General features: G+C 35.4%; 1 protein-coding gene across 1 annotated transcript; it reads left to right on the top strand.

Moving 5' to 3' along the window:
- On the top strand, nucleotides 1-8318 carry LOC18421617 (axial regulator YABBY 5). Its single transcript, NM_001305831.1, is given in 7 exon segments — nucleotides 1-165; nucleotides 2366-2485; nucleotides 3193-3313; nucleotides 4683-4731; nucleotides 4902-4977; nucleotides 7983-8104; nucleotides 8107-8318. Coding segments are annotated over 6 exon segments (557 nt in total). The 5' UTR covers nucleotides 1-96; the 3' UTR covers nucleotides 8107-8318.
- The last annotated feature ends 12316 nt before the right edge of the window (nucleotides 8319-20634 follow it).

Genomic DNA, 20634 nt, shown 5'->3' with positions numbered 1-20634 from the left:
TTTCTCTAAATCCACTGATGCAACAGTGGAGATCAGGCCTCCATCAAAGAGACCGCAATCCTTTTGCAGAGAGAAAAGCTCAGAATTGAAGCAAAAATGTCCCTCGAAAACCCGTCGGAGCACGTCTGCTATGTTCAGTGCAACCTATGCAACACCATTTTAGCGGTATTTTGCACCCGCCATTAACACGTATCCTGAATCTTTGTAGTTTTTTCTCCATTTGAGTTCTCTCTCGTAACTATTTTTCCAATTCAACCTTGGGGAAATTCGAAATATGGCTTCCACGAAAATGCTTCGGCTGATCCTGTTCTAAGCTCAATTATGTTCTCAAAAAGCCTTATTCTGAGGCCACTGCAACGCACACTTAGTGAGAGAAAGAGAGATCCTTCTATCTTCTGGTACACCAAAACACACATTAAGAGAGAGAGAGAGAGAAAGGGAGGGAGATCTTTCTATCTTCTTTCCCAAAACGTAGTAAGAGGCACTTTTTTTTTTCCCCTCTCTCTCTCTTGAAAATTCTCTTGATATTGTGATCATTTTGTTCGTAACTTCCATTGCTAAAATAATTTTACTAATATCATTTTGATTCATACGAACTGATTATTCATGGTTCATTTACGCAGATTTTGTTATTCCTTGCTATCTTCGCTCAAATTTTCTGAAATAGAAAAGAATCCGTTTTATTTCCCATATTTTCTTGGTGAATTGGTTTTAAAGTATAGATTTTAGAGTAGGGTTTCAGGCCAGTAGTTGTGGTTACTCTTTAATTCATTAAAGAAAAGAAGAACGTCCCTGAACTTCCTCATGCTTCTCGCTTATCTTAGTTTAATGGAATCAATGCAACAACAACAAAAGGGAAAGAAAGTATATGCATCTCACTACAATTCTTCTCTTTCATCACATTTTCTAACAAAATTTTATAGCATTCGGTTGAAGAGTTTTGCTGGCGATCTACTACTTTTAATGGAGCCTCGAGTTTACTTCTCATTTCACTTTCATGCCCTGAAAGCCATGTTTAATGCTTCCATATTTGATTCCTTCGCTTTCCGTTCTGTGCAAGAAAAACTTAATTCAAGATGTGCAATCTCTACTTTTTTGAAAGATTTGTTTTAACTGAGTTTAAGCTCTCTGAAATCTGGTCGATCCATTTTTAAAACTTCTTTACTTTTCTAACTGACGCATAACATCTCTATAAATTATCCAAAGTTCCGTGTGGTTTTCTTCATTTCACCACTGTATTTAAGCAATAAACATCAATTTCAAATCGCAGTTGCAAAATTTGTCCTGGATTTACCAGCTGTTTCAGAGACTGAGAGTCCACAACGTCTCTCTCTCTCTCTCTAAAAAGGATATCAAAATTTTCCTTTGATGGTCCTGGGTCATTGACACATATATTGTTTCACGAAAGTCAATGTTTTTTTTTTTAATAACTTAATTTGTTTTGTAAATGTCGTTATTCAATTATCGTTCGTATATCTCTCTCTTCGTTTAGTCAAGTTATCTTGAGGAAGCATAGGATCCATTTCTCCCTGTGTCTCGATAAATCTTTCTCTCTATCTCACATGGATTAATCATAGAACGTTCCTTTTGAAGGTCTTCAACTTGTAAATGTTGTTGAACTCATTTCCAACTCGTTTTAGTTTGATCCTATGGACTCTCTCTTAATTTTCACATTTCGTTTGAGATGAGAGATGGATCATGATGACCTCTGCAAGTCCTGCGAAACACCCGCGAGGCTCTTTTTCTTTGGATGGTGGCGACCACCATCATTTTTAATATCCTCTTTTCAGCCTACTTTCCTTAGCCTTCTTTTCTCTCTCCTGAGCCTCACCTGCAAAAAAGCCCAACTTTCCAGATCTCATCTTTTTCCTTGAATCCATCTCTCTCTCTCTCTCTCGAGCTGTGGTATCTGTTCCAGTCAGGTCATTTTCGGCGGCCTCTACTCTATTACTGCTCCATCTTTTCCTCGCTTTTCCTCTCTCTCTCTCTCTCTCTCTCTCTCTCTGCCAGCTTAGCGTAGTACTACATACATAACTCCCACCTTTGGACTCAAACCCTAAACGGCGTGGCGCCGTGCCTTTTGCCATTTCGTAAAACGAGCCTCTGCTTGTCAAACCCACCCTCCATTTGCACGCCCCATTCTCTCTCTCTCTCTCTCTATACACCCCATTAACGTTAGTGGGACTGGTTCAACCTCCTACAACGTTAAATGTCATGGCCGGAAATATCGGGAGCTCATTTTCTCCAACCTTATTTAACAATGAATTGAACTTGGACCACAAACTCTCTCTCTCTCTCTCTCCCCTTGTAGATTATTGTATATTTATTACTTTGTTGGTTGTTTAGTTGAAGTTGAATTTTGCAGGTTAGTGTTCCAGGAAGCTGCTTGTTCACTATTGTAACAGTAAGATGCGGGCATTGCACCAATCTGCTCTCTATGAATATGGGAGCTTTGTTGCAGACCATTCCTTTTCATGATCTTCAGGTCCTACTCTCTCTCTATCTCTCTCGACCCCAAAACCAAGAAAACTTCTCCAATCTCTTTCTGGAGACAAGAATAACGGATGCCAGAAATTAGATGCTTTCCACTTTCCAATCTCTGGTGATTTTTTCTCCCTCGATTTGATAGATGGGCAATGTTATTATTCTAAGCTCTTTGTTATACAAAGAAAAATCTCAAATCCATGAGGATCTCCGTGAACCCATCAAACCAAATGGCTGACATCTTACTGTTGATGCATTAACTCCTAATACTTATTTTATGTTTTGCGTTTGGCCTGCATATTAAAAGCAATAAAGGACCGGTACTTTCAAATAACTTCTAAACATTCTCACAATACAGCAATAACAAGCATGATTATACTTTATATAATATGTTTCATTGAATTCTTCTTGATGTAAGCAACAAATATTCCAATAGAGTGCATGTCCAACACTTCAGAAGAATTTGCAGAGCCCATGAAAAATGTTTTTCATTTTTCCTTTTTTTTTTTTTTTTTTTTTCTTTTTCTTTTTCTTGGTTTACATACTCTTCCAAGTACTTGAAGAACCCATTTAAAGGAAATAACAAGACATACATCGCTATTGTTTGTAATATAAATATTAATCTTTACATAAATTATTTTTGTTCAATCGATATTCACGCTGGATAAACGAAGCTACGATAATTTTATTTGCTGAGAAAAAATGCAGAACCAAAGCGTGGCCCCTCAGGAGCGTCAGAGAATGGAAGATGGGTCTTCCTCCAAATCTATTAAGGATTCCGAGACGATCCCCAGTGAGAATGAAGAACCAAGAACAATACCTAATCGACGTAAGTTTCTTCTGTTTTCTTTTTCTAAGTTTTTTCCACAAAGAAAAACGATTTTTTATTCAAGGCTCCACGCTTTTCCCCACATTGGAAAGATTTTTCTTTATCACGGACTAAATCTTGTAGATTTCTTTTACAAGAAGGATTTATATTGCTCGAATTTTTATCTTTAAATTTTTGTTGCTAAATAACTTTGGTCCAATTACTTTTTTAGATGAAAAGTTTGGTCATAGAAAACAATAACTCAGAGAGAAACTGCAGAAATCAGTGAGTAATAATTAGAATATTTGCCATGCATTATTTTTTTGTTCCTTTCAATTCCTTCTTTTAATTTGGATTGAATTCGAGCTCGAGGCACCATATCTCCTGTTCATCTTCAAACCAATTCTATTTGGTGTTGCATCTCTCTCTCTCTCAAGAGACATACATACATTTTCCAATCTTTTGCTTTGCCTTCTAAACTACTTTGTTTCCACTATAAAAGTCATGGCCACCCCACCACCAAAAAAGAGAATCATAAAGGAAATAGTGATGAGTGAGTCTCCCAATCTTGGACCCAGCTTGTGTTAAGAACCTTGTTCAGCAGCCCTAAAACCTAACTCCTAGGCTTTCTCTAATAAGCACAGTCTTCACATGAACATTAGATCTCAATAAGAAAACAAAATTGTGAGATATTAATCTCTGTCTTTCGCCTTACCATGACCAAGTGCTAATACGTTGGAAGACACAAATCTTGCCTCTGTTTCTATCAGTCCCACCCAATACATTGGTGGGGATATTAATAGTGATGGTACGTACTATTATCACTCAAGTTTTTCGGTTGGAGCGATAACTTTATTTGTCCAGCCAAGACAGTTCTGAATTATTACCAATTTCTTTTTGGGGTAAGATCAGTGGGGATTACAGATCCCCCACCCGTTTTTTTAGAAATGGTTTGTGATTTTTTAACGAGCCAATGGGAATGGAAACCTAGATCAGTAGTTGAGGCTCAGGTGGTGTCTCAACCCGATTCTCAGAATTGGTACCAATTGAGAACAATGCATTTCTTTGTGAACCAAGGAATATATTGAAGAAAAATCATAAAATGTGACAACCCATTATGCCAAGGAATATATTGAAGAAAAATCATAAAATGTGACAACCCATTATGGCAAGGAATATATTGAAGAAAAATCATAAAATGTGACAACCCCTTATGACTTTACTCCTGAATTCCAATTGTTTTTGTTTCAAACCAAGTGCACTTGGGTGAACTCAATGTTTCCTCTACTATAATATCTTCATTCTTTTTTTAATGTTAATTCCTTTACTATGATATCCACGAACTGCTAAGTGTGTTCCATCTTGGCTTTCTTAATTTTTACATAACCAGCACCAGAGAAGAGGCAACGCGTTCCATCAGCTTACAACCGCTTTATAAAGTATGTAATATATCATCTAACCATGAGCATACAACTCTCTTTTATTGTGAACTTGTCAAAATTTAAATCTTGGGTATTTTTAAACAGCATGAGGCCTGGAAATTGGCTAAAATGGTTTTACATCAAAGGCTTAGAGACCATTTACCTTATCGCTACTTGTTTGGGTACAGAGAGGAAATCCAAAGGATCAAGGCTAGAAATCCCGAGATAACCCATAGGGAGGCCTTCAGCACTGCAGCAAAGAATGTAAGTATTTCATTATTCTATTATAAAAAGACAGTTAATATTTACTGGATCTTTAATATCTGCAATGAATTTCTTGATATTCATGACAAGAGAGATATTTGAATGACACTAGATAATTAGCAGCTTTAGGATGTGATGACAATGATATTGATATGCAAGACCAAACCAAGACATAAGAAATAGAGTGAACATGAGGCAATATGGACAAACAGCATGGGACCTAGTTCCAATGGTGGAAAGAACTAGAGATTGATGTTCATCATTTAAGACTCAGTAAGGATAAAGGAAATCAAAGTGACCCCCACAATCTGATCGTAGGTTGAAGCCCAGGATCTAGCGCATTGCACATATTAACCATTATATAAGGTTCTTAATTATGAAGATGGAAAATCTTTTGAAATCCATTTCCCAATTGTCCACTATAGGAAAAATACTTGTGTAAAAAAATTATCTTGAATCTAATATTTTGAGGTTCAAAAAGATGGTTCTTCCTCAAGGACCAATTAATAATAAAATTGGACTCTCTTAAGAGACATAGAATTGGCACATATCATACAAGTAACTTTGACGGCTTAACCAGCCGTCGTGGTGGCGTGTCGTTCACTTGCGTCGAAGTCGGGGGATCGAATCCCGGCTCGTTGTTTAACTGATGCCATGGACGCTCCACTTCTCCCTTTCTCCCCCCTCCTCCTTCCTTCTCCTCTTTCTCTCATATCATACAAGTAACTTTCCATATGAGATTTTTCCCAAACAATATTTTTGCCAATGAGAACTTTCCTTTTAAAACTAAACCCTCCATGTATAGGGACTAAGGTCGAGGATATCCAATGGAATTTACCTTTTTATAAACTTATCCTTTGCCCTAAAAGCACTAAAAACAACTTTTACATGAATTAATAGAAAAGAAATAGCAAAATCAGACCTTTTAAGTTCCTTTTGATTTCAATGCGATGCGAAAACCACAAACAAACAGTTCCAAACAGATATTCCCAAAAACCAAATATCTATGATCCCTAGGCTGAGCCAAAGCGGCTAAGTGAGGAATTTGAACCATTCGAACTATTTCTTTATCTTGAAGAACTTCATTAATGCTCTTGTTGCATTTGATGCTTTCATTTTCACTACCATGATTTCCAGTTTGTCCATTTTAGTCTCTATTAGATTTAAAACTCGTAAATATGAACAAATGATGTTTTCTCAATCTTCTTTTGGAGAAATCCTCTTTCTAACTTGTGGAATCCTTTTCGAATTTCCCACAAATTCACCACCAACTACCAACTATGTTAGACAATTATAGGTCTCATTACAAGTCTGAATCTCGATTTGCAATGAAAAATACCATCCTGCACTCCTCTAAATCCAGTGGCTCATCGACATTGCCCTCGATATCAATTTTGCTGGGTCCTATATTCATGATGCCGCTTCATTTCCCTTCTTTGTCTTCTGAGATATTAGGAAAGTTATCAACATTCAGTGGGAGTTGTATTGGGAGACTATAAGAAATCTCCCATTTTCAATTTCCAATTTGATGCAATCTCATCATAGTCTAATAGCTTGGAAAACTTGAAATGCATTCATATGTTTAGTCCATCATGGTCATAGACAAGATATAGGAAACATTTTTTCTGTAGTTACATTCCAAATTTTTGGCTGGAGTTTTCACAATCATGATTTCTTTTTATAACTCAGAATGCATTCACATTGGAAATCAGTTCACATTTCTTTTGTATTTTGACAATTTTCCGAACTCTCTCAAACATCAGAGTTTATATTCCAATTTTACTTATTGATTTAGTTCTAAATTGATAGCCAGTTTCATTATCAAGAACTTATTAATGATAGGTTCGGCTACATTTACAGCATTTTGCATTTTTTAAGGTAAATTACTGTGATATACTTATTGGAATTCCCATATTTAATTAACTCACTTCTCAAAATGGCAAAAGCCTTTCCCTGATTTTGTTGTGCATTTATGTTCATCATAAACAATTAACAGGCTTCTTATCTCTTCCTATTCCTGTTATAGATATCCTCTGAGAATGGCCATTGTAAGCAAACCGTCTTTTTATAGTCAGAGATCTTTCCTAGACTTTTGTACCCTTATTTTCCCTGTGAAACTTCTTGTTATCACTTACTAAGTATCTCTCTCCAATTGCTTCCCAATGTCCTAGCAATACTCTCACATCCTTAATTACACACCCTTTTTTTTTTTTTTTTTTTGTCGATTTCAATGGGGAAGACAATCCCCTACCCGTTTTCTCAAATAGTTTAGGAGTCCGTTTTTTTCCAAGTATTACTGGGGTGGTGTTAGTGGGAATGAAAACCACAATGTGGTGATTAGGGTATTGCCACCACAACCCCAGCCCTTTTGATTCTTTCTTTTTGAAATGTGGCCTATCTTCTCGCTTCATCTTTAAGAAAAATAACTGAATTAAAGTCTAATTATCGTTCTTTATCTCATCTTGTATCTCTTTTCACCTCGCATCCAAAAAGTTACCGATTAGTTTTTTGTTTTAAGAGGGATCTCCTCTTTGGAAAGGAATACTCAGGTTGTTATCTTTCTTTAAGGAATCTTATCTGTTGCTAATTTGGATTGGATAATATTTAGTTGAAAGAAATAGGTATTGTTAAGAATGCGTCCTAAATTTGGGTGGCTCCCCTTTAGTGCACGCTCTTTTTCTACTTTTGTTTAGCATAGTACTAGTTTTTCCTAGGGGAAACGTTTTTTGTATTCCCAACTAATTCCGACCTTAATTATATACAATTATCTAATATTTTAGATTGATCAAAATGGACTAGGTGAAAGTGAAAAAAAAAAAAAATGCACTATTCCTTCTTAATGGTCATGTGTGGTGGCTTAAATCCTAGCTAAAGAACACTTGGGAAATGAGTAAGGGAAGAAAGTGTAATGGAGGTCATAGAACTTGGGCTTGGAGACATAGATTGATATATTGGTGCTATAAAAAATGATGTTTATTGAGCATGATGCAATGGACATTTTTCAGTGGGCTCACTTCCCTCATCTTCATTATGGATTGAGCCTGGAAAGGAACAACCAAGTCACATTGGATGAAGTATTAGTCAATGAGGGGTCCCAAAGCGACCCAATCATCCACCAAGCTGTGTAAGTAGAAGCATTGAAGTCCGTTTCTTTCTTCTAAACTTTCGAGACTAATTTTTAATTGCTTTTGTGCCTTTGTAATATGCACCCATCCAGACTGAGCACTTCTCTTTGAGCCCTCCCTCCTGGAGGCAAAGATTCGGGTTTTGCTCCCAGTCTTTCCAAAAGCTTGTGTTTGTCCTTTGTTTTTAAATAGTTATCATAAGGCTTGCTTTCTGTCACTTCACGTGTTCCTATATTTCATACGTGTATACTGCCTGATCTTGGTTACATGGTGTGCAAGGAGCCAACAACAATGCTATCGGGTTCAAGTTTGTGAATTTGTTGTTAGCTCACTGCCTATGTTGTTCGATCAAGATTTGCGAGCTTACTGTGCCCAGCTTTTTACCCCTATGTTTTTTATTTTTTTTTTGTCTTTGGTTCTATTGGGCTTAGTGCAGGCTTGGGCTAGGGCCGCTTCAGCCCTATCCACGCCAGGCTCGAGGGCGGCCGTACAAGGACCAAGGGCAGCGGTCTTGAGCCGGCCCTATAAGGACAAACGGCAAGTCCGGCCGTTGCCAGCCTTATCAACTATATTTATAGAGAGATTTAGACGCCTTTCTCCAAAAAAAAAAAAAAAAAAAATTATTTCAAAAGCTTGATCCCCATTGGGCTGCTTCAGAAACTCAAGCTAAAATTGCTAGGCGGCGTTCTAAATTGATGTTCCCCATGCACAAACAGTTTGAGCAACACGTACCACACAACATGCTTCAACTTTTCCTAGATTGAGTTCAACGATTTTAGAGAGATGCGGCCTCTCACTCTCAAAGATGAGTGGCTTACCAGGAATTCCAAAGGCTTACAAGCAAATTTCCTTGATTTAATGGAGATAAAGAAATTTTACCCATGTCTAGGGTTGTTTTTCCAAATTTTTCATTATCTTTGATGATGTAGACTTATTATCCCACACGTGGGCCCTCGTAGAGAGTATAATAAGGACCCAAAAACCAGAAATTTTTTATGTATATGCATAAGTGTACTGCTCATTTACATCCACCTGCGAAACCCAATCTATAAGTAATTAGAAAATTGTTTCGTGCAGCGAGTGCTGCATTTCCACATTTGCGGTACTCACTCGAGGTATATATCATCCGTCTTGATGCAAATAGGTAGTCCATCTTGAAACAATTGATAATAATGGTTCAAATATTTTATTATTGAAACTATTATTTTGAACTTTCAAATTTTAAATCTCAGATTACATGTCTTTAAAAAAAAAAAAAAAAAAATCTAAAAATCCTTGTCAAAAATAGAATTTTAAGAGGTGACTGGTTTATGGACTCATAGAAACCGTGTCCCATGTTTCTTTTTTTGATAATTAACCGTGTCCTAAGTAATTTTAAGATCCAAATTTTTTTATTTTTTATAATAATTATCCAGTACTTTTTAGGTGGCCCCTAAAATTTGAGACCCAAAAAACAGCAGGAGTGGCGCACAGTAGGTTCGTGCATCACAGGCGTAGGTGTAATAAAATTAAAAAAGATGTGAGATTTGAGTGAGTTAGTGTATTGTTCTTTTATCATGGGAGTACGTGCCTTTGCAGCCTTTCCATTCACCCGTCAACTTCAAAGAGCCAAAGTCATAAAAAGCAAACAAAGATAAAACCAAAGGCACGAAATTTGATGGATGGGAATGAAATGAAATGAAAAGCCTCACCTTTCCTTTACGTAGTCTTATCCTTCACAGGATGCCCTTCCATTTTCCTTTTTTTTTTCTTTTTTTCTTATTTTTAGTCACAATTTTTGCCAAATTTTACGCTGGTTGGAGATGACTCTTCTAAGCCTATAACATAAGATAAGATTATGAGTTAAGTTCACTTTTCTCTTAAAATGACAACAAAATTTAAGTTATAGGTCTTAGTTAGTATATCCATTTCCTTTTCTGAAAACTCTGCCAAAATTTATGTTTGTTGTTAAAGGCCTAAAAGTACTTCGTTGCCATTCGAAGTTGGTTCCAATCTTCGCGTCGTCAGTTTATAAACTCCAGTTCAATTTTTACAATTTAGCGAGATTAGTTTCTTTCTGATTTTCCTAACTGTCCCTTATTGATTACACTTACTATTAAGTTAGGGAAAAGTTTACATAGAGCTGAGGCTCTAACCAATTAAATTAGAGCCCTGCTCAAAATTTTCACCAAAAAAAGTTGTTTTGATGCCTAAATATCCTCAAATTCATCATCTCGACATCAAAATGTATGGACATGAGAAAAAAATAAATTTCAAGTTTTGAAAATATTGTAACTTGTAACATATTTTTGGGCAGTCAAGTTTCAAGTTTTTTAAGATCTGCTCGATCTACATTATTTTTTAAGCTTTAAAGTTTATATTTTAAAGCTATCGCAAAGATTTTCAGTGCTGAAACCATTTTTTTTTTTTACACTATTTGAAGGTGGGCTCTAATTTAATTGTTTGGAGCGTGGGTTCTATAAAAACCACACCCATTAAGTAACTAAAAAACGAAAGAAGCAACCTATCCAAATGCAACGAAGTTATCCACCATTTAACATTTTATCCATTTTCAAGTGTTCCAACTCACATCAAGTGTATTTGATGGGTTTTTTGAAATCAAGTAAAAGTAACAAGAAAATTTTGATTAGCTTGAGGTGCATTTTGATGAATTTTCCCAAAAAAAGAGACTTTCTTTGGGTCAAGTTTCCGCACCGAGAGTATGATGCAGATTTGTATAACCTTCATCCTTGTTATGCTATGCGTTTTGTGAAAGAGGTTAGGGCTGTGGTGGTAGAACCTCCTATGCCCAACTACAGTCTAGGCTTCCATTCTCATTTAACCCATTAAAAAAACAACTGACAATTTAAAAAAAGGGGTAAGAGCTCGTTGCCCCCTTTAATTACCCCAAAAAAAAAAAAAACAGGAAACCTACCTAGCTGTGCGAGTTTTGCCAGCAAACCAGAATAAAAAACTCTTGTCAGCCCTAAAGTTTGTTGCACATTGCTTGAGAGCAATTGTTTCAGTTTAACCTAATCACACATATCCCTCCCTCTTTTTTCATCTAATCGAAGGTCCCTAATCACATATTCACTCACAGATCACAGCGTCTCTCTCTGGGTGTGAACACTGAAAACATGGGTGTATGTACTAACGACCGCTAAGATTTCGAAACCAGACTGCATTTTCATTTGGAGTAGGAATTATATCGTGGAAAATGAGAAAACCATGTTTGTTTGTTGTATGGCTAGCAAGTGGCATTAATGAGATTGGATTGTTGAGAATTGAGACAAAAAAAAAATGCGCACAGAATCTGAAAAGTCAGCTTCATGGCACAGATGAAGAGGGAGAGAGAGATTTGGAAGGGTACAGTAGAGAATCTGAGATGTCATTTCGCTTGACAATTCCCCTTCTTCACTCTTTTCACGCTGTCTTTTCAGTCACAGCTAACGGTGTCAGTACACATTTAGCTCTCTCTCTCTCTCACTAGACTTAGGTATGCTATGCTGCCTTCCTCTCTCTAGGTAGCTTCAAATTTTTAGTCCCCGAACTCGTATGAAGACAGGTGGCCCCCCTTAATAATCTATTTTTCAAATAAATTCTCCTTACTCATATGTAGAAAGGTGGCCGCCTCAATAATCTATTTTTCTAAATAAATTTTATTCCTGGGCTTTAGGAATCAGAAAATACAATCCCTAGCGAGGAGGAGATCATAAACAATTAAATATATGTTTTAGAATCAAATAATATTTGAGTCTTTGGTTTCACTTTATTTTGGAGGGACCCCATCAATTACATCCCGCTTTGGATGATTTATGCCTTGGGCCAACGCAAACGTACAGTACTTCCCGCAGCATAAACAACTTTTCCTTTTAATATTTGGGTATATGCTATTTTTCGTTTTTCCTTTTGAGAAATCGATTGCTCTCTTTTTAGTCAACTTCATAATGTGATGCTTATCATAAATTTTAGGAAAACTTACCTACGGATACAAAATCTAATCGAAAAATATAGAAAGGTCCATATTTTTCCAAATATTACATGGTTTCTTCTTTTTTTTTCTTCTTTTTTTTTTTCTTTTTTTTTATCGAACTTAAAAATTGTTACCTAAGATTTAGGTCACTTCTGGCCTAAAATATTATACCAACAAATATGCGTGGCTATAATATTTATAATAGATATAAGATGTAAGTTTCCTCGCTATAAATAAGAAAATCTTGTAGTGCATAAACTCCTTGACTATTTCAAAAAACAACATATTTAAGCAGCCCATGTAAACTTTAAGGATGTTGATAGTTGAATTTATGAGGTTATTTTGACTTTTTGCAATACATTTTCATTTATTGATCACACATTGTTTTGGGCCTGCCAAGAACATTGACATTACCAAGAGTAATGATCATGTGAGGCCTCTTATACCCATGTGCGTAGGATCCCAAAGAATCACCATTAAATTTGGCACAGATCTCTATAAAAGTTATCATATGTTGTGATAACTAGCAAATAAAACCAATATCTTCCACACTTCTTTTCTCAAGATTGACATGAACCTAAGGAGTGTTGCGATGGTTGGAGGGACTGGAGGAGCTCGCCCTTCGCAATTTTTCTTATTCTGGAAAAAATAAGAGAGAGGCCTGAATTTTCTTATTATGGCAAAAATAAGAGAGAGAGAGAGAGAGAGAGATCAGTTAAAAGTGTGATTTATTGGAAACAAAGATGTCGTAGGTGGCTAAAAGAAGGGGGTTTGAATACGCGGTTCTTACATGCAACTAAAAATTGATGGGTTATGGAGGGGGATAAGGTAGGTTTGGAAGATATTATTGTTAAGTATTTTCAGGATGTATTTTCATCTAGTTTTGTCCCAAACACTAAATTTAATCAAGTTCCTTTCCATAAGTTACCATCTCAGTGGAGAAAATGGATTGAGAGGCCTTTTACTGAAGTTGAAATCAAAGAAGCAGTGTTTAGTTTGGTAGGGGACCATGCCCCTGGATCTGAAGGATTCCCTTTGGGTTTCTTTCAGTATTTTTGGGATTCTATTAATGAATGAAGTTGTGGAATGATGTATAAATTCTAAAACAAGGGGGGTGGTGAACGCGAGTCAAAACTCCATGCTCATTGCCCTTATTCCAAAAAGGGGATGATGGAAAGTTTAAGTGATATTAGACCTATTAGTCTATTATTCCGTCAGCTGTACAATTTTTTTCACCAAGTGTATGCCTAGAAGATTAAAGAAGGTACTACCAATGACAAAAGAGGTTCTCAAACAACTATTTTCTAAGGTCGACAAATCACGATTAGTATCCTATATGCTGAGGAAGTTGTAAGTTCTATTATTGGTGAAAAAAAATGATATTATATGTAAAATTAATCTCAAAAAACCTATGAAAAAGTTGAATGGAAGATATTGTTGTAAACTATGAAAGCAATGGGTTTTGGTTAAAACTGCCTATGTGGATGAAAGGATGTAAGGAGTCGATACATTTCTCTATTCTAATCAAAGGTTCTCTATTCTAATCAAAGATAGGCCCAAAGGTTTTTTCAAAGCGTCACATGAAATTAGACAAGGGGATTCTTTATCTCCTTTATTATTCACTATAATATGGGAGTTTTGAATGGATTTCAAGTCAAAATAATAGAAAAATAGTGTCTCGTCTGCAATATATGGATCACACATTGATTTTCTGTGAAGCAGTTTGAAGAAATTTTTTAGATGCTTTGAAGTGGTGACCGGGCAAAAAGTAAACTTGTGTAAGATGCGTACAATTGGTGTGGTTCATGAGGAGGAAAAAGTAAAGGAATTTGTAGAAATGGTTCACTATGGGATAGGTAACTTTCCAATAAAATATCTAGGGATGTTGTTATCTACAAATGCGAAACCTTTGGCTCTATGGGGACATGTGATTCAAAGAATGCAATATAAGCTTGATTCATGAAAATTCAAATTGTTATCTTCGGGGGGTAGATTTAGTTTGATAAAAAGTAGTTTTCGCAAATTTACCAAATTATTACATGTCTCTTTTTAAGATGCCAAATAATATTGTGATGAGGTTCAAGAGTGTAGAAATGAAAAGCAATCCACAAAAACGAGAAAGAAGAAACAATACAAAAGAAAGAGATAATCAACCACAACGTAAATATATACGTGGTTTGGCATCGTGCCTACGTCCACGGGAGATGATAGCTTCTTAACTGGCAATGGAGAATAGGGTTACAATCGCTCTCTTCATCACGCCTCTCTGTTTTATTTAATTACAAAGAGATCTACGTTTCTTTCTTAACCCTAGATGAACCCCCAACCACAACAATATATATCAAATCCCAAATAGATGGTATAAATTACCGAAATACCCTTGTACGGATATATATCAGGTCCCAGATATATCGAATCTCATGTACTGATATATCCAAAATTTTCCTCAGGGGCTACCGCCCCAGAACCCGCAGGGGCCAAGTCAACCGAGTGTACCTGCGCCGGACACTCCTCCAGGCCTCGAGCCCTTCGAACCTCCGGAGTTGTTATTTTGACTCAATCTTGACAAATCTATTTCGTCATAATACAAGACATCAATCCTCAACAAATAGCATCATAAGAAAATTCTTATGGGTGAATGTGAGGATGAGAAGCGGTACAATCTTGTAAAATAGGAAAAAATGTACACTCCCATTTGTGATAGAAGTATGGGAATTAAAAGGTTGAAACTTATGAATAGTGCTTTATTGACAAAGTGGTGCCGGAGGTGTGCAAAGGGGAATGATCGCTTGAGATGTAACCTTGGGGGAAAATATGGGGACGATAAGGAGCATGGCAACGTGGCAAAAGGGATTGTGGGTCATAGATTTTTCTTTTTAAGATATATGAGGGTCGTGGTTGGTAAGGGGGATAATGTTAAGTTTTGGGAAAAAATGGAATTGGGATGAGCTTTTAAACAATCAATTTCTTATTTATTTGCTAAAATCAATTCAATAAGCAAAATGGTTGTTGAGATGGTTGAAGATAGATGCTTTAATGGAAATTGGGACATTAGTTGTTCCTATAGAAGGGTGGACAGTTACGTTACTTTTGAATATGTGCAATGCTTATTGATGCTTCAACAGTAATTCTATTAAATGGAAATGGAAGATAAAATCATATGGGAACCGAGTAACATTAGTAAATATACAACAATCTCAACATATAATATGTAATTTTATGATTGCAATAAATGGACCGATGTAGATGCAACAAAAATTTGGAAGTAGCCCATTCCTTTGAAGGTGAGAGCTTTTTTGTGGTTGTTGAAACCAAGAAAACTATTAACTTTTGTCATGTTGAGAAAACGTAGGAAAATCTTGACAAATGTATGTATTATGTGTAAAGATGATGACGAATCTGTAAACCACCTTTTTCTTAACTGTTGTTATGCAAAATCAGTATATTTACGGTGTCTAACATGGCTAGGAATACATGATATCCATATGCAAGTTGAAATCTTATTTGCTAATTAGAGGGAAGAAGGGTTTGGGAAGAAAATAAGGCTCATATAGAAAATAGCAAAAGCTACAATGCTATGGGAATTATGGAAGGAATTTAATATAAGATGCTTTGAAAGTAATGCTAAACCGGTCATTGAATTAAGGGAGACCGGTGCGAGCTATCTAGATTGGATTTAATTTATAATTTACATGCATTAATAAATGAGATAGCAATTAAGGAGACAAGGAAGGGAATTGGAAGTGTCTAGCGGAAGGGTGGATCAAGTTAAATTTTGATGGAAGTTTTATGGGGAACCGATGTCCAATTGGTATAGGACATATTATTGTGGACTATGTGGGCAATGTCTTGATGAAAGACTATGGTCCTGTGTGGGGATCATCACTGCGAATGAGGCATAATTAATATCATTACTTCAAGGTGTTAAGTTGGCAAAAAGCTTCAATAAGCATGTGGTGGTGGAAACTGATTCGTTGAATATAATCAAATGGATAAAGAATGAGACGGAGCACCCATGGAATCTTCATGAGCTGGTACGGGAAGTGATTGATTGGTGCATTGATATGAAATTCTCCTTTATTTATGTATAAAGAGACTGCAACATGTGTTGGATATGGTGATTTTCCAAAAATCACCCACATAAGGGAATCTCATATTTTGTGAGCTTGAAATTGATATTGATAAGTTTTTTAAAGGAAATAAAAATCCAAAAAAATTAAGAATCTAGAATGTATCTCTTTGTTCTTGAGATATATGTAACACTTATTGAAAGTTTCTTATTTGGTGTGGACTCCTAAGCTTATATATATGGGATGAAAGATAAAAGACTATGTGTGCTCTATTTGGGTCACCATATGGGAAAGGTGGTTTCCTCTAGAGAGAGAAATACAGGGCCTCCACTGCATTGGCAAAGCCTCCCTTAAAGAGAAAAGAGCTTCTTATGGAGAGAAACACCATATATGCCTCATGTAGATTGAGAAGCTGGTTTCTTATAGAGAAGTGGTTCCCATTAAAATTATAGGTGGTTTTCTCTTTTAGTGAGAGAAAGCCGTGGTTGTTCTTAAAAATTCTCTTGGACAATGGTTTGGTTATGGAATGGAGATTTTTTATTTCTTGACAGTGGTTTAGCTGTGGAATAGATATGAGAAATCTGCAAGTGCTGATCAGGAGAGCGAATCTAAAAACGTTTTCTCGATTTTATTGAAGATTAAAGAGGTAACACTCTGCCCAAAGTGATGTAACTTTCATTCGTATAATGGATTTCAGTTTGTCATGCTCGTGGATGTAGTCCTCTTGGATGAACTACGTATATCTTTGTGTTCTTGTGGAGTGTGTATTTTATGTCTTATTTATTATTTTATGGCTCATGCTCTCTCCTATTTGTTTTTAGCTGGATAAATACACGATCTTGGTAGGATCTAACTTTTACGATTTCGGTTTCCACATCTAAGAGGTTTCTTAAATCCTAACAACATGGAGGCGGATAGCTTAACAAAATCAAGAGCATATGTTGAAAGGTTAATGATTGTGAAAATTGGTTCTATTTGGTTTCGTTGTAATTTCCTTTTTGTTGATTGTAAAGGCCAATTGGCTAAAGAAGGCAATAAAATTGTTAATGTTTCTAATATATATATATATATATATATATATATATATATATGGTGAAAAAAAAGAAAGAATTTTCTCAATTAAAGTTTAGAGAAAGAGAAAGGTATATATATATATATATATATATATTGAAAAGAAAGAAAGAATTTTCTCAGTTAAAGTTTAGAGAAAGAGAAAGGGAGTCAAGCAAATAATGTTTAGTGTTCATAGTTGGTATAGAATTGACAAGAGAAGGCATAGAATCGCTCTTCGAGAAACGTTTATAATATATATATGGGTATTACTACTGAATTTAGAATTAATAGCGAGGTTCAAATGAGGAAAGGCTTACAGTGGATACTTAGGCACCCAAAGATGAGGAAAGGCAGATGAAATGCTTCGGGGAGTTTAGTATTCAAAAAGTTTTTACCATTAAATATTTTTTTGACTATAAATATTTCATATAGTTTGGAAAGGGTAGTTTGGTCTTTTGAAAATCCCTCCAAAAATTAAATTTCAAATTCAAAAACATTTTTTTGATTTTTTTAATGATGATTGGATTTTAAAAATAATTTAAAATCATAAAAATTCTCAACTTGAAGTTTTCAAGTAAGCTATTGTTTTTTAATATGAATTTTGAGACTGATCCAACTACCCAAAGTCCGATCCATCCAAGATCATGTCCAAACTTATATTTTATAATTTTAAACATCCGAAGAGGTAGGTTATGTCAAATTACAATTTATAAGCAGATTGGCCTTGAAAGGGCACTCACCTCACTAATCAATAGTTGAGCGCACTTAGATTTGTGTAAAATCCAAAAAAGAAACACCAAGAAAACAAAATAAGGGAAAAGAAAATATTTGAAAGATTTGGAAGGCAAAAAGAACAAACTATAAGAAGATAATGGAAATAACATAAAAAAGGGGGAAGTAAAGAAAAGTCGGGAGAGGCCGGGGCACTTGACCCAGCAACCAGAGTTGAGCCCGAACCAAACGTTGAAGATTAGAACCCTTTCCTCCTTTATCTTCACTATTGCAAATTAAATTCGTAGATGATTTTCACTTGGGAGAAGAGAGATGTTGAGGACATTCGAATTGAAGGAAAAAGAGGTATTCTTTGCTATGAAATTGGCTAGAAACCGTATTTATAACAAATTCATGTCCAAAATGAAATCTAGGCCGTTCAGTGCCACTGCCAACTATGCATTCCACATTACTAGGATCTTTTCAAGCCCATCATTTTTCCATGGTTTATTCCTGATAATTCTGCTTGAAAAATTCTAATTTGAGAATATTTTCTTTCTTTGCCCACTTGGAACTCTACCTATTTGGGATTATTTTCTTCTAAAGTGGGTATTTGGGAATATTGTGGAAGTATTTTAAGACTGGATTATAGTCTGGGTATGAACTATGATTCAATGTGTCCTTTAAAATACCAGGATAGTATGCTTTAATGGTTTAGAATTAAGATATAAATTTAAATTTTGGAGTGGGTATCAACAATAGGTCTTGTACAATGCTAAACCGAGTAGAGCCCAGGGTCCGATGCCCAAGCTAATGTTAAAAATGTTGATTCGTCTCTAGGCGATTTTGATGATTTTTAGGTAATCTATATACTTCCCTTCAGTGCTTGACCATGTATATCAATTTATCTTAAAAAATATACCTCGTGTAGTGTTTAAATTAAAACCCCCTAAGAATTTATCATGGATATAATGTTGTAAAATTGAATGAATGAAATGGGGGCTATAGAATTTTGGTGAGGAAATTTTATGAAAATACAAAAAGAGGATAGAAGATCTTTCTGTTAAGTGCCATGCTAAAACACAACCACTCAAGACTGTATTTTCTCCTTACTCTTAAATTTCAGTGTTTAAAAAGTTCAACTCGGCAAACAGTTCTCGAGGTATCTAAAACACAGAAGGTCACAATAAGAAAATGCACGAAAACATGCAAGCTTACATAAAGGTAGACAAATGGGACTAAAACCCACCACTTTTTCTCTCCCATTACTAAAACTTAATAAAAACCACATTTCAAACTTAATAAAAACAAAATTCAAGAATTCTAGTTTTGAAAAGGCAACAAGAGAAATATTATTCTTTCCTTTTGAGAGAATGTAACAAGATAGAAAATTATATATTGCAAATTGTATATTGCAAATAACAAGATAGGAAAGTGTTCATTATATCATTATAATATTATTATATATATAATGAAAGAACCACCACAATGTTAGTGTGGGGTATAATTACTTTTCATAAATTCCTTTCTCTCTCTAAAATTCTTCAAAACTATATTATTTTGAAATAAATCGTATTTTTCAAACCCAAAAATCATCATCATCATCGTCAAAGCTCTCTCAACTAATTGGAATGGGCTACATGATTCATGGTCCGCCATTCTGCTATATAAAGAGTTATGCCCTCAATGAGGCTATAAGTCCCCATATCATTTGTCACTAGTTCCAACTATGTCCTTTTGGGCCTACCCCTTGTTCTTTTTTAGTCTTCTACTTAAACTAACTCGTACCTCCTAACAACTGTTGCATTGGATCTACACTACACATGGCCAGCCTACCTTAGTCTACTTTCTTTCAACTTATCACTTATTGATACCACGCCCAAATTTTTTCGAATGTATTCATTTCGAAATTTTATCCCTTCTTGTATTGCCGCGTATATATCTCAACATCCTCATCTCTGTTGCACTTACTCTACGGGTATATTATTTTTTTACTGCCCAACATTCCGTTTCATAGAGCAAAGCTGGTCTCACAGTTGTTCTATAAAACTTACCTTTCAACTTCATTGGTATGTGGTAATCACATAAAATTTCGATTCAACATCTTCACTTTGCCCACCCAACTCTAATTCTATGTGCAACAGCTTCCTCAATCTCTCAATTTCTAGGATTATCAAACCAAGATACCAAAAGTACGTTATTTTGGTATTTCCTGGAGGTCAATCTTAACTACTTCATCATCTCCACCCCTATTACTACTAAATTTGCATTCCATATGCTATGTCCTAATCCGACTAATTTTAAAAATACTATTTAGCAATTTTGAAGCGTAAAAATATGTCTGTTATTTTTTAGTTTCACAATAATTTCAAAAGACTATCATTTTACAATAGATGGAATGGACCTAAAGGGAAAGGTTTGTACAAGGTGCCCAGGGAGAGACGCAAATAGAGAGGTAGTGACAAGCATATCTCGTTGCTCCATCTCGGATGTCGTATCTCTTAAAAAAAATTCTCATATAATTTCTCTTGAAAAGCCAAAAAGAAAATATATTGCAATGTTAAAATATATGGTAAAGTGGGTCTTGGTATTTAACCAGGTAAATATGTGTCGTGTAGATTACGTCCTCCAACAATTAATATTTTGTAGAAAATAATTTCTGATGATGAATAAACTTTTCCATGAACAAATTGGTTTCATAGTTTACAGTGGTGTCTAAAATTGCAGAGACAAGTGAATCAGAATT

Source organism: Amborella trichopoda, chromosome 3, assembly GCF_054954075.1.
Source record: "Amborella trichopoda isolate Santa Cruz 75 chromosome 3, AtrichopodaSantaCruz75HAP2 v2.0, whole genome shotgun sequence".
Classification (NCBI taxonomy): domain Eukaryota; kingdom Viridiplantae; phylum Streptophyta; class Magnoliopsida; order Amborellales; family Amborellaceae; genus Amborella; species Amborella trichopoda.
The sequence above is the reverse complement of the archived record's forward strand: the minus strand, read 5'-3'. Positions and strand labels throughout refer to the sequence as shown.